Raw genomic sequence first — 24,622 nt, 5'->3', positions numbered from 1 at the left:
ATTCAAAAGACAGGAATTCTAAAAATAGTAATGGAACAAAATAGCTTTAAAATCCATTTCATTTAAAATTGGAAGAAAAAAATCACGGTAAATATAAGATTAAATACTACCATAGAGACCATTAGAAAATGATGATTATATTCTATCAGAATACCTTTCTCATTTATTTTGCATGATTGATTTTTAATATTATACTTAGTGTGACAATTATATGTGTTAAAGATTTGTATTCTGGGGAATCTTAAAAAATTAACTTTGATAAGAGCAGCTGGGTAGCTCAATGGATAGAGTTCTGAGCTTGAAGGCAAAAAGACTTGAGTTCACAATTGGCCTAGCTGTTTGGCCCTGGGAAATGAGCTGGAGAAGGAAATGACAAAACACTCCAGTGTCTTCATCAAGAAAACCTTAAATGAGGTTTTGAAGAGTCTGAAATAACTGAATAACACCAAACTTAATGAACTAGTATTTGAAGGATTGTATTTGTTAGTCTTTCTAAAAGTAGAGCAATAAATCTTAGCCTCAAAAAAATTTGGTGTGGGATAATAATATTTAGAGTATTATAAAGAGTTATAAGAGAAACTGAAATATCAGTGCCTGTCAAGCTAATGCAACAAAACAAATACAACTATAGTAAATTTTTGTTTTAACATTTTTTTATTAGTATACACACACACACACACACACACACACACACACACACACACACACATATATATATATAAAAACCTAAGATTAGATCAAGTCTTGTAAAACACAAGTCCAAATCTTACAAATCTAATTAGTATATAATACAGCTGTCATTCTATTCTCATAATAGTAACATTATAAGAATATTCCTTTGTATTTTAATATAAACAAGTTAAGTTCTTGGTAATAAATGTTATCCCCAGAAATTACAGTGTTTTTAGGGATGGCTGCAACTAAATAGTACCCCAAATTAAAGAGCTTTTATAAATGGGCTCTATGCTCTAAGCAATCAGAGTAATTTTAGGTATGAATACAATGAGGAATTTTTGTGGTGAAAGCATGAAATTTTGATAACACAAATATGTGGGTTTTTTTTTTTGAAGAAGCAAATCTAATTATTTTGATTATTTCAAGTTGTATTAATACTATTATACTGTAGGTTGAAAGAAAAATGAGCTTTTCAATTGATTTGAAAAGTACTCTCCCTTCTTTGTTCCTCTATTCTAGAATTAAGAATTATCTAGGGCAGCTAAGCCATATACTTTGGGTTGATATTCTTATCTAATTCAAGATAAAAGAGGTCTTTTTTGTTTTTTAAACACATCTTCCCATTAGTTGTGTCATAAAAGAAGAAACAGAACAAAAGAGGAAAGCTACAAAAAAACCATAAAAAATATGAAAATAGTGTGCTTCAATCTGCATTCAGACTCCATAGTTCTTTCTCTGGAAGTGGAAAGCATTTATCATCTCTCTAGGGATTGTCTTAAGTAATTGTATTGCTGAGAAGACCTAAGTCAATCATAGTTGACCATCACACAATGTTCTGCTACTGAGTACAGTGTTCAGGGAGGTAGTCTTTCAAAAAAATATAATCACAGAAAAAAAAAGGGGGGGAGGCAGTAACACGATATTATATGATGCTGCCCATGCCAGGTAATCTTTTTATGAGATACGCACAAGCCTTTGAGTGAATCAAATCAATTGAGTGCAATAGCCTGAGTTCAGGGAGTCCTAAAAAAAAAGGCTGGAAAGAGGAGCCCAACTTTTGATGAGACTCGTAGAATGGGAGGCAAGATCTTTGAGAAGATCTGGGAAGCAGTGAGAACAGAAGTTCAGGCTGAGGGAGCAGTTCAGGCTGAGTCAGGGAGCAAGGCTATTTAGGCAGGCTAGACATGAGGAATGTTGGTACAGAAGTTGTATTGCTGAAAACTATTCAGACTATAGACTCACGCACATAATCCTGTGTCTTCTTTCTTCTCTCAGCTGTCTTCCTCGAAGTCTAAGCTTTTTTTTTTTTTTTTTTTTTTCTGGCTATTGGAGAGTCTGTTTACCTTTCTTTGTTTCAAATGTTTACTTTTTCTTTATAAACAATGTTAACTTCAGAGCTTCCTTGGATGGCTATACTTACAGGAAATAAGACTATTGAGTAGAAAGCATCATAGAAAAGAGAGAGATTGGGCTAACGCTGATTTGTTTTTGCCAGGACATTCTCTGAGTGGGGCCTCAAGCCCAAGGAAAAGAAAAGATATAATAAAATTACAGATCCTTTTTTTTTTTTTTTTTTTTTTTTTTTTTTTTTTAACGAGGAAACCAATCTAGGAGTTATAATAATAATAACTAATATTTGTATAGTGTCTACTATTGATCCTCATAACAACCCTGGGGAGGAGGTGCTATTGTTACTTCCATTTTACATTTAAAGAAATTGAGATTAAGTGACTGGCCCAGGGTTATACAGCAAGTAAGTGTGTAAGATTGACTGAACTTAAGTCTCTGATTCCAGACTGGCATTCTATCCATTGTATCATCTAGCTGCCTAAGACTGAAAGATTTAAAGAGATAATCTTATTCAGTGTGCCATTCTACCACTGTCACATATAAGCATAAATGTATCTATACATATAGATACACATACATATACACACACATTATATATATGCATATATGCACATATAAATGTGTATGTATTATGTGTGTCTTTTATGTATATATGTATGTATATACATAGATATGGTAAATTTGTACTTTTATTTTGTATTATGTGTATATATATAACTAAAATGTGTATTTATATGCATAAATTATATATTTTTAACTTTTATTTTTGATTTATGAAGTAGCATAAGCATTTCAATAACATTGGAGTTTCAAAAAGTTGGGAACTTAACCAAATAAATGGTCTATTATTACATGGCTGCATTTTTTTTTAAAGCCATAGTTTGACCACATATGTTGTATGAAATGAATGAAATGACCCTGAGGACCTAAAGAAACTGCAAATCATGTCATGTTGACTTATTTACAGAGGAGTGGAGACTTGCAATTTTTGGAAAAAAAAAAAAATCTCAGTCTCCAATATTTCCCACATAAACATTACCACAGAATCCCCATTGGAGACAGAAGTAACAACCCATATTTATATAGTGCTCTCCTTATTTAATAAAACTCGTTTATTGATTGATTGATTTCCTAAAAGTAGCATATAACCAATTGAGATGGGTGCCCCTGAATTTTCATCTCAGTTACTTGTAACCAAACAAACCTGTAGCAAAATCAATTTTCAAATTCTTATGATTCCCAGGAGATAAGGATATTTCTTTACTTAAAAAAGTTGTATGGTTTAGTATTTGAGGTATTCAAAATCCTTCTCATTACAACTAATAACTGCCAATGTATACAAACTAAATGTAATATTTTATATTAATAATAGTAATTACTATATTATAGTGATATTAATCTCATTTATTATTATTAACTCTAATAAAATAACATAATAATATTAATACTAATAGTAATTCACACTACTCATTAGTATTTGGTATAATTGAAAACACTGGGCATTTAACAGGGAAGGATTCAGTCTTCCTGGAAGCCTAACGGTTATTGATCATATCGGATTATAAGCATTTTAAAAATAAAAACTATTAAAAGTGTTTTGTGTTTTTAGAAATCCTATATAAATCCTATTTAAGTGTAGAAACATGATAACATAACTGGATACACTTTCATGAGGAAAATTTAATTGCTTGAGCTAGCTAAATAATTCTGTTAATTTTAATGTTATTAAGATTTACAATTAAAGCCCTAAGGGAATGCCTCATTATAGCATGGAAATGACATGAATGTGTTCTTAAAGGTCAGATGGATAGAGGATAAGCTCTGACTAATCCAAACAAATTAAAAAAGTATTGGAGTTTGGGAAGATCAGCTAAATTAAGTTTGAAGACATCACCAGGATTGATTGTTTTAAAATAATGACTTTCTCAGTCACTTAGTTATCAAAGACTACTTAGTCATAAAAGGGTGACTATCTTCTTTGATAGAAGAAGTATTCAGGATTGATGAAATCAATTACTGAAGTCTTAATGGAATATTGGGCATTAGACAGATCTTTGTAGCAGGTTAATTCTTTCTCCACCTTTTGTAAATGGTCTTGAGAAGAGGACAATGTCCTTCACTAAAATGCTTTGTAAAGAAAGCACCTAGGTGACACAGTGAATAGAGTACTAGGCTTGGAGTCTGGAAGACTTTAGTGCAAATCCAGTCTCAGTGTAACACTGGGCAAATAATTTAATCTCTGCTTCAATTTCCTCAATTGTAAAATGGAGAGAATTAACTCTACCTCCCAAAGTTGTAAGGATCAAGTGAGATAATACTAAACTGCTTAGCTTAGTACCAAATATATAGTAAAGTCCTCCATCTACCCCCCCCCCATTGTAATGTAAAGCTATCTGCACTGAAATACAGTTAGTAGCCTTTTTTGCTAACAAATAAAATGCTAATCCACAAAGCCTTTCTGGACCCACTCCATAACTCAATTCTTTAAATATGTATTAACACCCACTATATATATATATATAAGGCACTGGGAGAAGTATTGAGGACAGTGCCCCCAAAGAGTTTACATTCCACTAGAGTAGTCGAGAAATGGAGTGGAACCATATATAATGAAAAATAGAGAGGGATTAAGCTGAAGAAAATATTCACAGAAAGTATTCAATGAAAATTTGAGGAAAAATAAAATAGTTTTTATCACATTAAAAAAATCATGCATCTAAGCTCATTGTACTTTGCATCTTTCAGACACTTTTTAGATTTTACTTTGTTATAAGTATTTGGATCAATGTCTTAACTTTCTTACTAGAATTTTTTAACTCCTTGCAGTTTGCTACTATGTTTTATTCATCTCTGTATTTCTTTTTGTCATTTCTCAGGACTCAATAATATTCCATTATAGTTATATACCATAATTTGTTCAGATATCCCCCAATTGATGAATAACTCTTAGTTTCCAGCCTTTTGGTTCAACAAAATTGCTGCTATAAATATTTTCTACACATGTATCTTTTTCCTTTTTCTTTCAATGCTTTGACATATATGCCTGATTTGTGCTATCTCTGGGCCAAAGATTACATTTAGTTTAGTGAGTTTTTCAATACAGTTCTAAATTATCCAGAATTGTGAGATTAATTCATAATTCTATTTACAGTAAATTCATATATCTGTACTCCTACATCCCTTCCAAAAACACTTTTCCCTTTTGGAATACCATTGTCAATCTGATGGATGTGAAATGGAATCTAGGTTGTTTGCCCTGCATTTCTATTGTCATTAACAATTTGGACCATTCTCCCTCTTATGTTTTTGGTAATTGGCTTTTCTTCTTTTGACAACTAACCATATACTTAACAATATGTCTTTTTGACATTAAGAAAATTATTGATTTTGTAGTCACAGTCAGAAATGAGTTCCAATAATACTATAACAACTATTCATCTTAGTGAAGTTTGGGGCTTTTCCCCCTTAAGGATAAGAGAAAATTGAATACATTCATAGGCAGTGGGGTAGAATCCAGAAGATAAGGGAAAAAATTGAAGATTAGAAAAAAGGTTGATTGACGGGACAATCTTCTGAAGGAGACAGGAGGTTTGATCAAGGGCCTGGCCTTAGAAAGGAAAATACCACCTCTTCTTTGAAGACTAATGTAAAAGAGGAGAAAATGGGAGATGATGTCAAAGGGATGATGAGATGAAAAGAGGGAAGAAGAAAAATTCCAGACCTAATAATCTCTATGTTCTCAGTAAAATATGAGATGAGGAGGAGGTACTAGAGCAAAAAGTTACAAAGAGAAGATATGCAGCAGCTTCTGTGGTGAGATCATCAATTAGAGAAAAATAAAAGAATGCCTCACTGTAATGAGAACCCAGTGAAAGATTAGATAACATAAACTGATAGTGAATATAGGCAATAATTGTGAAACTTTCTCCAGTTCTATTTAGCAACAAATATTTAAAGCAAAGGAAGTAGATGGTGAAATGAGAAATGCAAATAAAAATAAGAGATAATTCCTGCATTCTTTAAATTGATAGTCTAATTTGGGATAATAAACCTAACTGTAAAAAAATAATAATTGTTGTGTGGTGCCCAACTCTTTTTGTGACCCTGGGGCCATACTTTCCATGTAATTTTCTTTTGACAAAAATACTGGAGTTGTTTGCCATTGCCATTTCCTTCTCCAATAGATTAAAGGAAACAGAGTTAAGTGACTGGCACAAAGTCACATAAGTAGTGTCTCAGACTAGATTTAAACTCAGATTTTCATGACTCCAGTTCCAGTGATCAATCCATCAAGTTATCTAGCTGCCTCCAAAATAGTTAATAATAAGTGCAAAATGAGTGGTATGGACAATAAATGCCAAAAGGCATTTAGCATCCTAACATTAAAAAGTTACTATCTCTTGACTAAGTGGGGTGGGACAGAATAGATATTGCTCAATAAAATGAACATCAACTGATATTACTTCCTGTAAAGCTTCACCCTAGTGTAGTGACACCTCTGAGTTCTCGATGAATATGTGCACTGCAAGCTCGTTCTGGGTTCTACAGTGCTAGAAGGCCTTTGAAAATAAATTTGGCAATGAAATTTTAGAAGCTACTTGACCCAGTGGTACAGTGTTGGGCTGGAGTCAGAAAGACCTGAGTTCAAATGTGGCCTCAGATACTTAGCTGTGTGACCTTAGACAAGTCAGTGTTCTCATCTGTAACATGAGATGGAGAAGAAAAAGGAGAACTATTTCAATACTTCTGCCAAGAAAATCCCATAAGGGGTCATGAAGAATTGGATATAACTGAACAACAACAGATGATTTTTTTTAAATGCCCTAAAAATCACCAATCCTTTAAAGTATTGCAGTAAGAATAAAGTTGTGCTTAGAGTCAAGAAAACCTGTGTTCAAATGTGGCTTCAGATACATGCTAGCTATATAACCATAGACAAGTCTTCTGTTTGCCTCAGTTTTCTCATCTATAAAATGAGAATATTAATAACACCTCCCAGAGTTTTTATGAGTATAAAATGAGATATTTTAAAACTGCTTTGTAAAAGCATTATATAAATGATAGCTAAATAAAAATCATAACAAATTGTGCATTCCATGGATAAAGGGTAAAGTGGGTAGAGAGATTTTAATGATTGTTGACTTTGTCAATTTTAAACTTAAAGGAGTTTTGTTGGGAATTGGATTGGGGGAAGGGGAGGTTGGGAAAGAGTGGGAGAGAGTTGTTTTAACTACCTTGACAGACTAAACTTAAATAAGCATTTAAATATGGAGAAAATCTAAGAGCCTTTTGAGTTAAAACTAGAATCTGAAATGTATTAAATAAAGAAGATTCTTTTATGAAAGGCCTCTAAAGTTGTCTTACATTTCTTAAATCAATCTGTAGCACATAATCAGTAAAAACCATATCATTTAAACAGAAAAATCATAACTTAAGCACTCACCCTAATGCAGCTGTGTCCTATTATAGGCTGTAACTTAACACATGCATTTCAGAAGTTGTTAAAAGTAAATTCAGGCTAACAAATTTATATTGTAAAAAAGCTTTGGTAAAAAGAGACAGCAGTGTAGGAAGAAGGCTCTATATTTCACCACAAGGCTGATGCCCAATATTTATATTGTATTATAATCCATTTAGCCTGATTTTTAAAGGAATAAATAAAATCAAAGCAGACATTAGCATTAAGATTTTAGGATAGCATTCCTTAAAGCTGACTCTTTTGGATCAGGAAGAATGAATTTTCTCTGGGGCTGGATATTTTATCTCTGTTGAGTAGTATATTTATTGGGGAAAAAAAGAAGAAAAGGAAATGTACTTAATATGTTTTGATTTTTTAAAAAAACTCATTTTGGGGGGGGAGTTGAGTGGAATGAAATCAGCATCCTTCTTATTAAAAATTCAAATAGCTATAAAAATAAATATATGAAATCAATCATGAATAGACTTTGGCTCATGAGAAATCTATAATATGAGAGTTAAAATGACCAGAATTCAAATTATTATAATAAAAATGTAATCAGTGATCTAAATTTAGCTAGCAAGCACCATGAAGTTTATGCTTTCATGCAGGCATACTTGATGTGGTTATAACTAATACTGTATTTCTAAGGATTTATTTCTTGATTACTTGCATCTCTCAAATATCTTTTTAATTGTATAAACTGAAAGTATATAAAAAGTTGACTTATAAAATATGCACATTTCATGCACACTTGGCTGTCAGAGAATTTTTGTTAAGGTACATTTAGTGAAATCCATAATTCAAAGAGGATTTTAAAAAAATTAGACTTGTAGTCTGGTCTCAATTTTATAAAAGAGTAAATGTCCTTTCTTTTTAAAATAAAATGCTCACTAATTTGAGATGAATAAACCTTTCAGACATTTCCCAAATGGAAAGGTTTATTCACCTTAACTATGTAAACACGGTACATCCAAGAAATAGTTGTGTCTTGAATAAACATTTTCACTCTACTGTTGTATTCATAGAATTAAAGAGAATATTAATGACTTGCAATGTTATCATTGACATTTGAATGTTTAAAGGCGAGATCATATTCTCAGAAGGGAAGAATAATTAGCAGGTCCTAGCTTTGGGCACAGATTGCTTTTCCAATAAAGACATTACCATGGAAACTTGGTGGGCCAAAAGAGACTGCCTATCAGTGGACAGTCATTATCGAAAGTCCCTCAAATTGCCATGGCTTTTGACATTGAAGGATTTATGAAGAGAAGTGGTTTCCATGAAAGACTGATAGGACAGAAACAGGATGAGGTAGTCTCTGGGAATCCATCTCAATCAATCTAGATATGGGATATAGTGATGGCTTGTGACTATTGTTCAGCTGACAGCTTTGTATGGAGAATAGTAGAAGTGATCATATTAGGAAAGAAGGAGGATTGTAACTATACTCAAATATATGCTCAAATACCCTGGGACCAGCCAGAGGAAAAGCACACAATCCAGAATGAAACAGCACATAGTGGTTAATATGACCATCTGGGTCTCATCCACAGCACCTTTGCTATTCCTGAAGCAAAAAACAGCTTTCATTTATTTATCCAGCACTTAATTTCTGCTTTCCTCTCCAAGAGGGAAGGGAAATAAGCATTTATACAGTACCTACTATCTGCCAGACTTTAAAAAACAAAACAATTATCTTATTTAATTCTCAGAACAGAACTGGGAGGTAGATGCTGTTATTGTCCCCATTTTACATTTGAGGAGACTGAGATCAAATGACTTATCTAGGGTCACAAAGATATTAAGTATCTGGGAATTTAACTCAGGTCTTCCTGAGTTCAGTTCAGCACTTTCTCCAGTGAGCCACCAGTTGCCTCTCCAATCTGGTGGGGAAAGGAATACGAAAAAAAAAGAAAGTCATTTGTTCTCTTCCTAGCATACAGAAAATGCAGTTAGTATTTTAAAAGGTATATTTCTTTTAATTATTTACATTTGCTGCTATGTTGCTTTTAAATTTATTTTTATTTTTATTTCTATGCTATTTTATTTAGGTAGATAGGTGAATAGGGAATCTCCCAATTTTACCAAACAGATATTGAAAACATAATAACTACTACCAGGGGTTTAATTTTTTTTTCTAAATATGGAAGACAATTTTGACAAGACCTTTGCCACAGAAAAATTAAATTTGGCAGATGGAGAGTTACTATATAGATACTATCACTTCAATAATCTACTGCTTTGTCTATATGAGTGCCAAGTCTGTCAATTCATATCACAATTCTGCCCCCATGCCCCCCCAAAATATGCTCCAATCTGTACTCAGAGATCATCAGTTCTTTTTCATAATGAATTGGTATTGTCCATTCTCCAATTGATAAATGGTCAAGGGATATGAACAGACAATTCTCAGATGATGAAATTGAAACTATTTCCACTCATATGGAAGAGTGTTCCAAATCACTACTGATCAGAGAAATGCAAATTAAGACAACTCTGAGATACCACTACACACCTGTCAGATTGGCTAAAATGACAGGAACAAATAATGATGAATGTTGGAGGGGATGTGGGAAAACTGGGACACTGATACATTGTTGGTGGAGTTGTGAAAGAATCCAGCCATTCTGGAGAGCAATTTGGAACTATGCCCAAAAAGTTGTCAAACTGTGCATACCCTTTGACCCAGCATTGCTGTTATTGGGATTATATCCCAAAGAAATACTAAAGAGTGGAAAGGGACCTGTATGTGCCAAAATGTTTGTGGCAGCTCTTTTTGTTGTAGCTAGAAACTGGAAGTTGAATGGATGTCCATCAATTGGAGAATGGTTGGGTAAATTGTGGTATATGAAGGTTATGGAATATTATTGCTCTGTAAGAAATGACCAGCAGGAGGAATACAGAGAGGCTTGGAGAGACTTAAATCAACTGTTGCTGAGTGAAATGAGCAGAACCAGAAGATCACTGTACACTTCAACAACAATACTGTATGAGGATGTATTCTGATGGAAGTGGAAATCTTCAACATAAAGAAGATCCAACTCACTTCCAGTTGATCAATGATGGACAGAAATAACTATACCCAGAGAAGGAACACTGGGAAGCGAATGTAAATTGTTAGCACTACTGTCTATCTACCCAGGTTACTTATACCTTCGGAAGCTAATAATTAATGTGCAACAAGAAAATGGTATTTACACACATATATTGTATCTAGGTTATATTGTAACACATGTAAAATGTATGGGATTACCTGTCATCGGGGGGAGGGAGTGGAGGGAGGGAGGGGATAATTTGGAAAAATGAATAAAAAAAAAATAATGAATTGGTATTGTCTTGGATCATGTCTTGACCAGGGTACTTTCATAAGTAAGAAGGTGAAGGAGGAGGAGAAGGGAAATGGAAAAGGAAAGGGAAAAAAGGAAAGATAAAGGGAAGGGGAAGGAAGAAGAGGAAGAGGGGAAGTAGAAGAGGAAGGTAAGGGAAAAGGGGAATAGGAAGAAAAAGGAATAAAGAGAAGAAGCAGAAGGAATAGGAGGAGGAGGAGAGGAAGAGGAGGAAAGGAGGATGTGGAAAAGGAAAGGAGGATGTGGAGATGAAGAGGTGAGGATGAGGATGAGGATGAGGATGATGACAACTTCAGGAACAATAATTCTGGTTTATATAGCACTTTAAAGTTTACAAAGTGCTTTACATGCATTACCTTTGATCTTCACAATAACCCTGTAAGGTTGGTGCTATTATTATTCCCATATTAGCTAAGCAAATTGAGGCTTAAAGAGGTTAGGCAATTCAAGGACACACAGCTAGTAAATATAGGAATCAGATTTTGAACCCAGGCCAAGGTAATTTGAAATAGGAGGGAACACTAGTTAAATGAACAGAAAATATTCACTTTGTTATTTTTTCTACTAAGCATTAGAGAGAAAAGCTCATAACTCTTGGGTGATGAATATCTAATATATCATCTAAGGAAAATGCTATGCATTTTGCTATCCTACAGTAGGAGATGGAGAAAAGAAAAATAATCTCCATGAATTTCTACTTGGAAGAAAGTAACAATTCACATTCACTTCTGTCTCAGGACAAGTTGCCTTTTCACACCTTAATTTAAGAGAAAGTCCAGATTTACTTGCTTTTCCTACCCTAAGACCTGAATTTATAATCTAAAGCAGAAGAAAATAAAATTATTTCTAAGATTTCTTCCAACTCTAAAATCCCATATTTAGAATTTAACACTTATTTTAGAGATTGAAAGCAGGTCCAGAGAGGTGAACTGATTTGTCCAAGACTATGCAGGACCAAGTGGCAAGGGTAGGATTCATAAATTGAATGCTTCAGGACACTGGAAAAAGTGGATAATTTTTGTAGAATTTAATTTCTACAATATTTTTACTTTATTCATTGCTCTCACCATCACCATTGACTTTCATACCTCACTAAAGGAATACTTGGACTATCTTTTAATTTTTTTTCCCTAATAATCTTCCTTTTTCCTATGTGGGCCAGAGGTGGAAACTTTTTGAAAGTGTTCTTCCAAGTTATGACCCAATTTCTGTGGCATAGGAGTTAGGAGATGGGAAGTAGAGAAAGAGAAGGAAAGATCAACTGTCCAATAATTGTTTGGCAGTTGGAGCAGAAAACATACACCTGTCCTTGACTTTCCCAGCTGGCTTCTTGGAAGCAGGACTGCTCATGCAGAGACTAGGGCAGTGAGTTCAATAGCATCAAAAGGCTCTTTTTGCCAAAGAAATTGTGGGTGCATGTGCCATCTTTCTTCTCAAAAAAGAAACACATACATACATCCACAACACCACACATACCCACACACAACTGAACCAGCTATGATTCAGTACCAAAAGGTCAAATAATCTTTTCTCCATTTACTTCATTCCCATGGTAGTTGAATGCTTCAATATTATAAAAATTTTAAGTATAATAATATACCCTACTAATTTTCTATTTAATTAGTTATTTCTCAAGAGTAAAAAAAAAAAAAAAAAAGATTTGGGGCAAAGCATTGCATTAGCAATTTCATTTTGACACAATTCTAGATATTCATGGCACAGTGACAAGGCATTTTAGAGAAAGTGATAGCTGCTCTCCCTGTCTTCCCCAATACCATCTGATCAAATTTTAATTGTATGTTTAAAAAGTCTAATTGAGGTGCCCTATGTAAGAACGATGGTTTCATGAAAGGCATGTTTGCTTTCTCTCTTGCCTTCTACTCCACTCTCTATCTTAAACTGTGGATAGTTATGATTTTGCCTATAACAAGGAGCTGAGATCATGCTGTTTCAATTTCTATAACTCTGACAGTAAGTCTCTTGAGTCTATAAAGGGCTCAGAGCAGACCATGGGATCTTGCTGCTCTTTGCTACTTTGTATCACTTCCTACTATCCCAAATTCTAAGCTTGAGATTCAAAAGATCTCTCATGACTAGGGCCAGCTGGATCACTGAAAGACCCTTTTCTCTTTTATTAATGAATTTTGCTCTAAGAGAGGAGAGAGGGAGGTTCCTCTATTCCTTGATACTTCAAGTATCCTGGAATCCAGGCAAGTACCATAGCTATTGAATGCCTGTCACATCTTGCCTAAGGGGCAGAGTTAACTTCCAACTTAATTTAAAGGAAAAAGTTGGCAGAACAAAATAATGTACCAATTTTTATCTCTCTCCATTGCTCCCAAATCAGTAATTTAACCAAAAATGACACCTGGCAAACAACATTGTTCAACTCTCAGGAATCAGGATGCCAAACTGCAGACCTACCAAGAAAGATAGAAGCTACATAACTACAGATGCAAAGGAGAAATCTGTAAATTACTGAACTACAAAAATCGTTCCACATGCCATTTGCCTTTCAGATAGCTTTCTACCTCAAGTCCAATCTCACTAGCCTTTGTAATATGAAACTTACTGTAGATAAGGCAAAATATACAGATGGTCTATTTTGGAGCAGGATATTAAATTGGTTCCAGAAACCAAGTTACAAGACAAACGGTTTAATGACATTGCTAAATCTAGATTTGATTTCATAATTATCCATTATTAATGGAAAGAAAATCAAACAGATTCTGAATAAGCTTTTGCCATCCACATGTGGCAATCTGATGTTAATATTTTGGAGGGCAGAAATCCCAGGCAATTTTACTGCCTTTTTAACCACAGAATATAATTTTGAAATTGGTTACAGAAAGAAAAAATATTGTCAACATGAATGATTTTTCTTGAAAGTTTTTGTAGTAAACAAACATGTTAGTAGATTAAAAGAAGTGCTAAATTTCCTTTCATATCTGAGTCATGGAGAAGAAGAAAAATTAATTCTAAAGATTCAGGCAATATTTATTATTTCAAAGATACTTTTAACTGTGCTCTCCCAATTATGAAATAACTTTTTGAAAAGTTAATTTAGTCTTTAAAAGAACTCTAAATTACTGCTATTTTTCAGAGAAAGATTTCTAAAATATTTATGAAACACTTTACAGGCAAAATAATCCAGTAAGCAACGTTCCCATGTGAAAGAGAATCATTTTTCTGAAATCAGGAATGAGTTAACTATCAGTTATACCATATCACCCAGCTACAGAAAGACTTAACAGAAACAAAACGTAAATAGGATGTGACGAGAACATTTTAGAACTATTATCTGAACAGTCAAGAAACTTCTTTTCTTCTGTACTTACAGTCTTTAAATACAAGATCTGGGTCTCTGTGAGGCAAAACTTGGGCAATGATGTGTTTCAGGGATTCCAAGGTTCTATCCATCTTGGCTCTGCCTTTTCGAGACTGCAAGCACAAAGTGTCCTCCTCATGCCTGAATTATTCCAGCCCTGTACTGAATTTGTGCAGTTCATTGATGCACTGGATTACCAAAGAATCTCTTTTAACATCTGCCAATCAGACATTGCCCAGAACCTAAAGACCTCTCAGTGGGCCCTCCTCCCTGGCGCACTTTATCTTTGTTGTATGCAGAGCTAATTAGCTATAAAGGCTAGCTGACAGGCTAGCTTCTACTGCTTCCTTCTGTTAAACACACCCACCTACAGGCTAGCTGTGGAAACTAATCTTAGGAAAAGCTTTTCCCTTTCCTTCTATATATTGCCTAAATCGATTGAAACAACCTGATTTTGGCTTTTTGTTGTAGTTGTTTTAATGCTTGCACATCCCACTCCTCTTCCCTCAGGAGTCTGAAAACAAGATGTAAGTTTTCTTAACTAAATTCCTAAGTTCCTTTTAAGGAGGATGAGCAAAACAGTCATTTAACTTCTCATTTTACAAAGGGCTGTTTTATGTAAGCTAAATGGGGCAACTAATGTTCCAGTGGATGAAGCACTAAGTCTGAGTTCAAATCCAGGCTGTGTGACCCTGGGGAAGGAAATGGAAAGCCACACCAAAAATTGGGTCATAAAAAGTCGGATATGACTAAAATAATCCAAATAACAATAAAATGTGATAAGCAATAAGGTAATGTTTGCTGTTTGAATTTATAAAAATCAATCACAGAAGCCAAGTTTTTCTGCCCTTACCATAATCACTTCTGATGGCTATGGTAAGGATAACATCAGGACTTATTTCATACTTGGGTTCTGCAAATATATTTTATTACCTGGAAGAATTTCATCTGCTTTATATCCCTTCAAGTTTAAATAAAAGGATTTTTTTTTCATGATTAGCTTTAAGTATTCTGTAGGTAGATTTACTTAATAAAGAGAAGAGGATAGACTAATTACCAATGTAATAATGATCCCTCCACCAAAATGCAGTTCTGTCTCAGCTTAACAAGGAGGTGACAGTGAGTTTTCAAAGGTGTATCAATAGAGAGTAGTTCTGAGAGTAGGAGGTAGACTGGTTCTTCCAATCTGGAAAATTTTCAAGCATGGCCCACCCAGAATCAGCCAAGCTAAGTGAAAACTCCACTGAATAACACGTTTTCCTATCCTTGTGAAAGCTGTTTACTTTTATAAGTATAGACAATATAGATCTTTGAGAAGCAGGAACCCTTAGAGCATGTGAGGGAAGGAAAGTGGTTCTTGAATCTCAAGCAGTTCTAAATTTATTCTCCCTTGTGGGCAGGGCATTAAAGGTACTACTATAAATTATAATATAGCTGGATGTTGTACTAGATAGGAATATATGGCTTGGTGTTGGGAAAACCTGAGTTTAATTCCAACCTCAAATGCTAAGTTGCTGATGATCTTGGGTAAGAACTTAACTTCTATTTGCCTCAGTTGCCTTATCTGTAGAATAGGAATAAGAATAGTACTTATCTTCTGAGGTTTTTGTGAGGGTCAAATGAGATTATAATAGTAGACTGTTAATCTCAGTGCCTGGCCCCCAACAGGTATTTTATAAATGCTAGCAATGATAAGGAAGGGGAGGAAGAGATAGAAGAGGATGACAGAATCCTGTTGGAGAAGAAAAGAGATATGAGTTGAATATGGTGAATTGTTCCTGTTTTTTAATCTGGTATCTTATATTTGATATTTTGTGAATCTGAGTGTTTGCATGGGAGCTAAGGGTTTCTTTTATTTCTTTTTAAAAAGAGATGTCAGGCAAAATCTTGTATTTCTAGAGAAATCCTGGATTAAGTCAAATGAGTCAAATGTTCATGAGTTCCTACAGGAAATCTTTGTGTGTTACTGGGAACATCACTCACTGATGCTGTCAGAGAAAATGTCTCCATTCATGAAATCATACATTTTGTTTAAAGAATTAAAGCATTAAAATAAGCATCTTCTACTTGAACTCCTCAAGAATCCATGATTTCACCAGCATGAAGACTCTTAAATTGGAGATCTTAACTCCTTCATTCCTTCCTAAAAGTTCATGACTTGCTGAAGTTAAAAAAAAAAACAAAACAAAACAAAAAAAAAACTCATGGTCAACTTTGTGTTGATGAGCTTCAGTGAATTTAGCTAGGATGGCCCATATTCAACAGCTATATAATCTGTCAGAGGACTGCTACTTGTAATTAAAGTTAGGCAGGGGCTGCCAAAGATTGTAGTGTCAGAGATTATGCTCTAAGCCAGGGTCTTATCTGCACCAGGAAAAGGCTTAGTATAGGACTTTGTTGTGTGGTTGTTCAGTTGCTTCTGTCATTTCATTCCTGTCTCATTCTTTGTGACCCATTTGGAGTTCTTGGCAAAAATACAGGAGTGATTTTTTATTTCCTTTTTCAGCTCATTTTACAGATGAGGAAATTGAGGCAAATAGAGTCAAGTGACTTGCCTAGGGTAATACAGCTTGTAAATATCTGAGGTTAGATTTGAAGTCAGGAAGATGAGTTTTCGGATTCCAATCTTGGTTCTTTATCCATTGCATCAGAGAAAATAAAAGAGCTGCTTTCACTGAAGAAGAATATGGAGACAAAGAAATTAAAGCTTGTAGAAAATAAGAAGCTTTCAGATGCAAAGAAAGCTTCAGGGCAGAAGAAACCAAAAGAAAAAAAAAAGCTTGCTGAAAAGAAAACTTCTAGTAGCAAAGAAATATGTGGAAAAGAAGTCCAGAGGATCCCTTCTCCCTCCCCCCAGCCAATAAACTCTTTGGAGAAAAGAAACCTGCCATACAAAAACCAAAAAACAACTGCAGTTTTCTGCAACTGAGAAGTGGGCTATATAAATTCAGCATATCAGTTTATCCATTGTGCTTCAGTCCATTATGTCAATATTGTGAATATAGGATATACTTTCAAAGTGACTTTGGGGAAAAAAAAAAAAAACTTTGAAAAAAAGGGAGTATTTTGGCATTTAAAAATATTTTGTGGAATGGTTAGTAGAAAGATAGACATTGAAAAATAAGGAAAAATTCATAAAAGAAATTTGGTTGCTAGGTGAAAAAAACATTTCTACATTTTCTATAACCTATAAAGTCATCAGATGCATTAATGACTACTATTACCAGTATAATTAGTATCCAAGTATTAAAATGATCAATCGTGACTGTTGCTACAGACCTTGTAACAAATGACAAGAACATTATTGATTTCATATGCAGGGTACTCATAATTCTTTCTCTCAAAAGAAGGAAACTATGTGTGAGTGTCTGTACTAGAAACATAAACACAGCCTTGTAAAGTTCAGATTTATGTAAACATCAAGACCTTTAATGACTTGATATATTTGAGGAATCTTACATTTGGGGAAATGAAAGGAATTATGATAAATATGGATTTCACAGAACTAGAAATTGGAAGCTATTCTGTTCCAAACCTCAAATCCCAATCCTTCAGCAGTTTTTCATTTGCTGAGGTATCTCCTGATAAGCAACTCACAGAGAATTTTCACCTGTGAGGATCACTCTAAGACTGCTTAGAAAAAACAAACAGCATGATTTTTTATTTTATTTTATTTTTTTGATGGAAGCAGAACAGTGACTCTGAGAAATCCCTAGTCTATTTACTTTGTTCTAAAATCTAATGATAGACTTCACACTGAAGCTTATTTAAGAGCAGGACAATATTAATAGCAAAATCAAAAATGGAAAATAAAAATAGATGGCTGAGTCTAGTCCAGAGTAAACTTAGATCACCCTTTATTCTGTCCAAGAAGTATTCATCCTACAGTCATATAAAATGATCAGAATTTACCACTAAATGGTAGGAACTACAGAAATGGTTAATTAATAATGTTTATTGGATAATCCCCTCATCATAGACCCCTATGAAGTGAGACTAGAGAAAGAGATGAGACAGTTTTTGTCTAGAAATTTCTACATTTTAGGTATGGGAGAGAAGATATATTAAAAAAAACAACCTTTCTGAATTTAGTAAAAACCTCTATTTTTAAAAAAAGTATATTTTTATAATGTCAGATAGAATTGATATCTTGATGGTTTTGCTTCCTTTTTTTTTTTCCCCCTCTTTAAATCTTTGTTACAGGGGCAGCTAGGTGGCGAAGTGGATAGAGCACAGCCCTGAATTTAGGAGGACTCGAGTTCAAATCTGGTCTCAGACACTTAACACTTCCTAGCTGTGTGACCCTGGGCAAGTCACTTAACCCCAGCCTCAGGGGGGGGGGAATATTTGTTACAAAGGATGATTTATTTATATGTTCAGAGAAGGGATACATTTAGAAATAGAGATGATGTAAAAAAACAAAAGATATCAACAAAATTAAGACAAACATAAAAATGTAGATTTATCTTGTTTTTTGTTTTTTGTTTTTTTTTTTTTAAATAGGAAAAGGATGTGATTCAACCATATACACTTCTTTATTAAGAAGATATTGTGGGAAAAAAAAAAAAAAAGAAGAATTGTGATTCCAATGCATAACTTTTGACTACAAACAGAAACTTCACTATGAAGGACAGGAATATTGTAAAAAATATAGAAAGGTGTTCTAGAAAAATCAATAATGGCATTATGGTACAAAAATATAATTAAATAAAAGCTAAAATAACAACAAGTGCCCTAGGTAACCAAAAAAATGTGTCAGGGAATATTGGTTCAGGAAAAGGGAGACATCATAGGATGATAGGTTTAGAATTAGGAGAGGAGCCAAGAAGTCATTATGTCCAACTCCTCTCATTTTACAGTTGAGAAAACTGAAGTACATAGAGACAAATTCTTTGTTATAAGGGATATTTCTCTGGGAGGGATGAGGGAAAAGGGAGTAGGGACAAATGATGGTGGTGTTAAAAGAAAAACATGTCAATAGAAATCCAGCTAAAATTATTTTTTAAAATCAAGATAGAGATTGAAAAAGAAAATGGAGAAAATAGAACTAAAGTGAAAGTGAACTAAAATGAAGTGATTTGCCCATAGTAACAAAGCTAGTAAGTGTCTAATGGCAAAATTTAAACTCAGGTCCTTCTGATTTCAAATTAAATTCTCTATATATTATATTATACCATGTTGAACACAAAGATGATCATAATAGTTTGAAAGCCAAAGAAAATAATTGCAGGAAAAGGCAAGGCATGAAAGGTAGTTGTTAATAAAAAGCTTAGAGGCAACCCAGCAGTGTTATTACTGGGCTTATATCCCAAAGAGATCTTAAATGTGCAAAAATGTTTGTGGCAGCCCTCTTTGTAATGGCCAGAAACTGGAAACTGAGTGGATGTCCATCAATTGGAGAATGGCTGAACAAATTATGGATATTATGAATATTATGGAATATTATTGTTCTGTAAGAAATGACCAGCAGGATGATTTCAGAGAAGCCTGGAGAGACTTACATGAATTGATGCTGAGTCAAATGAGCAGAACTAGGAGATCATTGTATATGGCAACAACAAGATTGTACAATGATCAATTCTGATGGACATGACCATCTTCAACAATGAGATGATTCAAACCAGTTCCACTTTTCAGTAATGAAGAGTCATCTACACCCAAAGAGAGGAATATGAGAAATGAGTGTGGACCACAACATAGCATTTTCACTCTTTCCGTTATTGTTTGCTTGAATTTTTGTTTTCCTTCTCAGGTTTTTTTTTTCTTTCTGGATACGATTTTTCTTGTGCAGCAAGATAACTGTATAAATGTGTGTGTGTGTGTGTGTGTGTGTGTGTGTGTGTGTGTGTGTGTGTGTGTATATATATATGTATATATATATATATATATATATATATATATATAATGAATATATATATATATAATAAATATAACATATATTTAGACTACCTGCCATCTAAAGGAGGGGTTGGGGGGAAGGAGGGGAAAATTTGGAACAGAAGGTTTTGAAAGGGTCAATGTTGAAAAATTACTCATGCATATGTTTTGTCAATAAAAAGCTATAATAATAATAATAATAATAATAATAATAATGAAGCTTAGATGCAGCATGGTATAATGGATGGAGGGTTAAGACTGAAGTCTGGAAGACCTGACAGGTTTATACTGCTGCTGATACATAGGTTATGTGACCGTGGACAAGTCACTAGAATATTCTCTAATACTATTCTTTGATAAAAAACAGCTAGGTAGTACCAGGTGTGGAGGCAGGAAAACTCGTCTTCCTAAGTTCAAATTTGAAGTCAACCACTTAATAGCTGTGTGACCCTGCACATGTCACTTAACCCTATTACACAATTTTCTTCTTTATAAAATGACCTGGTGAAGGAAATGGCAAACTACTCCACTATTTTTGCTAAGAAAACCCCAAATGGGGTCAAAAAGAGACAGATGGGATTGAAATAACTGAATGACAAATACATTGAAGAACAGCTGCCAATTATAGCCCCCTATACTAATAAAAGAAAAAAATGTGAAAGTAGACTCAATGGCTAAAAATAGAAGGTAGAAGATATTTAACCTAACAGTGTATGGTTCTCTGAGAGGAGACAAGAAAAAAGATATAGGGGAAATGATGGTGATGCTAAAAGAAAAGATGTCGGAAAAGAATTTGCAGACTTGAATTCATTTCTAAGTCAAGGGTCAAAGTTTATGGTAATTGTAACATCAATTGAAATGGGTTAAATCTCAAAAGGATTTAGCAAAGAACTCAGAAAAAGAAGACACATTTATAGGAAAAGACAGAGGGATCTGGTTCTTCATGTCACTAATATGTTAATTTTATGATCCAGAGATAGAACTGAGGAGTGGTCTGGTATGCACCTCCAATTTAAAAAATTAAAACCCCAAAGCAGGTGCTGGAGATGGTAAACCCGGAGAATATAGGTAATCAATTTGCCTAGAAAAGATTCTGTGCCTTGTGAAACTCCTCATTCAGCATCAGATAAACCTTTCCAGTAGAGATGTCATGCTTTGGGAAGAATAAGCCCAGATGAGACACTTAGCTTTCTGAGAAATTGTGTATGTGGGGAACCACCCCATTTTAGTTGTGGAGAAACTTGTCCGTCATTGATTCTAGTACCATGTCCTGTAAAGGATGGCTTCCTAAACTTTTTCCATTTGCAAACCCTTTTTAGCCTGAGAAATGTTTATATGAACCTGGATATTTAGGCATATAAAATATGCATAGAAATCAAACATTTATTATAATAAATCATAATTGTTTACTTGTATGACCCTCTACATTGTTGTATTCTATGGGAGATAGGACCCATAGTATGAAAGAACTTCACAAGAATGTTGAGCACATGATTTTCCAGAATTTAGAATTGTCTTAGCCACACATGTTCTCTTCATATGTATCTTACTACCACTTTATTTTAAGTTTGTGTCTACTCTTCTTATGCTGTGTTTCTTTGTGAGAATCTGTGCCTCAGGTTTTGGAGAAAATGCTTTGATACCACTGTTCTTCCTGTGCTTTTTGAATGTCTTTTCTAAGAGTTTTTTGAATCAGTAGGGTGATTGTTGATGGAAATACAAAGATAGGGGCTTATGTTGCTTCTAGATAAGTGGGAATTTTAAATAACTTTGATGAGGTCCTGACTCACTAGGTAGGGTTGGAAGAAAAAGCCTTGATGAGATTACTCCATAAGGCTAGCAGGGAAGGGCACTGATGGGGATCAATTCAACCTTATAGTCTCACTCTTCGTGAAAGTCATTGGTTGCCCCATCTAGCTGTGTCCATTCAGAAATCCAAGTTATATCACTCCCCTGAGGTTAAATTTCCTTTATAAATCTGCCTATGGCCCATGCCATCTTTGGTGAATCCCTTTTGGGGATGCCCTTTTGGAGACTGACAGTCAATGGAGTACTATTGAGGTTCAAAAGGAAACCCCAAAAGATTGGGTATGCAGACTGCTATTGCAAGGTATCTGAAAAGAATTTGCAGACTTGAATTCATTTCTAAGTCAAGGGTCAAAGTTTATGGTAATTGTAACATTAATTGAAATGGGTTAAATCTCAAAAGGATTTAGCAAAGAACCCAGAGAAAGAAGACACATTTATAGGAAAAGACAGAGGGATCTGGTTCTTCATGTCACTAATATGTTAATTTTGTGATCCAGAGATAGAACTGAGGAGTGGTCTGGTATGCACCTCCATTTGTCTCAGAAATCCTGTTATCAGGGACCAACAGATCTGGCAGTCTGCAAAGTTTCTAGGACTACATCATAGAATTCCTAAACCCCGGAAACTTTAGGATCATTGACAAACAAATTGTGAGAACTCCTAAGGTCTGGGGGGCCTCAGGATTACTACTATATTTCTCCTAGAAGCTATACTCCCATCACTCCTACCTCATGGCATATTCTTTAATGGGTTTTTCCTAATTCCTTTCGTTGGTAACCCTATTGCTCTCACAAATATATTTCATATTTACCATTTTTGGTGTCTTATTATATTTCTTCAGTTTATTTGTAACCCCTTCTCATAAATAAACCTACTTTTCTGGTAAAGAGAATGGCCATTTTGTGAATTCTGCACATGACCGAGCCCCACCATTTGACAACTAAATATCAATTTCATCATTTGATGCTAAACCTCATACACATCAATTTTATAGAATTTTTTTTTATAAGTAATCTGGCTGAAGGTTACAAAAGATACAAAAATAACTCAAAGATAGGAAAAAAAGGGATGTATTTATAAACTTTCATTTTGTGAGTGAACAAGTATATAATTAAATAAATCATATTATATTAACATAGCATCAGAGTTAACAAGGTATAAAAGATAGAAAGCTGGCTCCTGAATCAGAGTGAAGATCCCTTATGGAATTGCTAAAGAAGACATAAGGGAGAGACTGTAGACAAAGACAAACTTTCCTTACTTGCTCAGGGTCAGTCCTGTTTACCTTCAACTGAGTAGATACAAATAGAAACTGAATTGAGGCATTTTTGTTATGTTTGTGGCCAGGAATGTTTGCCACTCCACTTTACATGATTTATGAAAATTTTTAAAAGCAGACATCTTATTTAACCATTTTCTTATTTTTGAAAAGCCATGTTTTTAATAAAGAAGCTGTTCCCAGGGAATTTGTTAATTTATTTATTACTGTACTTATGAAGCCAAATAGTAACAAATGCGAACTAAATATTCAAATATATCAGTTCTTAAGGACAAACAGCTATCAGACAACAGGAAAAAATAAAAACAAAAACAAAAAAAGCAACCCACAATAAATTTCTAAATTAGCTTACCTACATAGTGAACAAACTTTATTATCTACCTTGTATATTTATACCTCCTTATTTTGAAAGAAAGCGAACAGAAAGATTTCCCTGGCTAATTTCCTACTCCATCTCTTTTTTTCCTCTGGATGAAATTAGAATCTCTTAAATTCCTCAAGATTTTAAGAATCTCAGTCTGAAGGAATACAATTTATCTTTGGGAAAGCAGAAAGAAAGGGGGGCTAACTCTCCTGTAAGGGAGCCAAGTACTAGAAAGTCCTGGCTGGCTGCATATACATAATAAAGGCAGGAATGTGGCTGGACTGAGGGAAGATAAAAACTTTGCTCTCTGGGAGAAGTTTTATTTCACTCCCTCTCAGTAGGGATGTCCTTCTGCCTCCATCCTTTCCAACACTTCTATTTGGGTGAGAAGAATCATAGATCCATAAATTTAGAGCTGGAAAGTACCTTAGACCTCATCTAGTTTTATTCACTTCATTTTGCAGATGAGGACATTGAGACCAAAGATGTAAACTTACTTTTCCAGTATCACAAGTAGTAAATAACAGAGCCAGAATTTGAACTCGGGCCTTTTCACTACAAATTTCCATGAAGCAAGAACCTGGAAATATAGACCTTGATAGCTCAGGAAATTTGTTGGGAAGGTAGCCTCTGAAGAGGATGCTGGTTAGGTGTAGTCTGGCCAACAGAAATTAATAGGGAAGACTCAAAGAATGGTCATCTTAAATGAGAAAAATAATCTCCAATGGAGAGATAAATTCCAGAAAGTTTAGTTAAAAAATGGAATTAGTTTGAGCCTGAGGGCATTAGTAGCTGGAAGTTACTGCTCTATATCTAGAGAGCTCCAGTAAGAGATTGGTGATCTCATCAGTTCCCCTTATCCCTCTGCTAATAATTCTCATCTATTTTTTAAGCCCTATCTTTTTTCCTGACTCTGCCTATTAAACATCTGGAAAGAGATGTTTTATTGTTGTTTAGTTATTTTTCAATCATATCTGACTCTTTTTGACCCCCATTTGGGGTTTAGCATAAAATCATGTCTCTGCATAGCAATCCCAGGGAGAAACAAGCTGTCCTTGTGGAGTTATTTTGTATAGAGAGAACTATTCTGTATCTGAAACCTAATGTTACTTTACACAATCTGGAGGTTAAA

General features: G+C 34.3%; 1 protein-coding gene across 1 annotated transcript in view; it reads right to left on the bottom strand.

Annotated features, from left to right (window-relative positions):
- LIX1 (limb and CNS expressed 1) overlaps window positions 1–14,358 on the bottom strand; it is a 59,537-nt gene extending 45,179 nt beyond the window's left edge. The window contains exon 1 of the mRNA XM_074282018.1: window positions 14,172–14,358. Within this exon, the coding sequence (XP_074138119.1) occupies window positions 14,172–14,253 (82 nt within the window). The 5' untranslated portion in view covers window positions 14,254–14,358. The remainder of the gene's footprint in view (window positions 1–14,171) is intronic.
- Between the last annotated feature and the right edge of the window lie 10,264 nt (window positions 14,359–24,622).

Source organism: Sminthopsis crassicaudata, chromosome 1 (genome assembly GCF_048593235.1).
Source record: "Sminthopsis crassicaudata isolate SCR6 chromosome 1, ASM4859323v1, whole genome shotgun sequence".
In the NCBI taxonomy this organism is placed as follows: Eukaryota; Metazoa; Chordata; class Mammalia; order Dasyuromorphia; family Dasyuridae; genus Sminthopsis; species Sminthopsis crassicaudata.
This window is presented reverse-complemented; position numbering and strand designations above follow the sequence as displayed.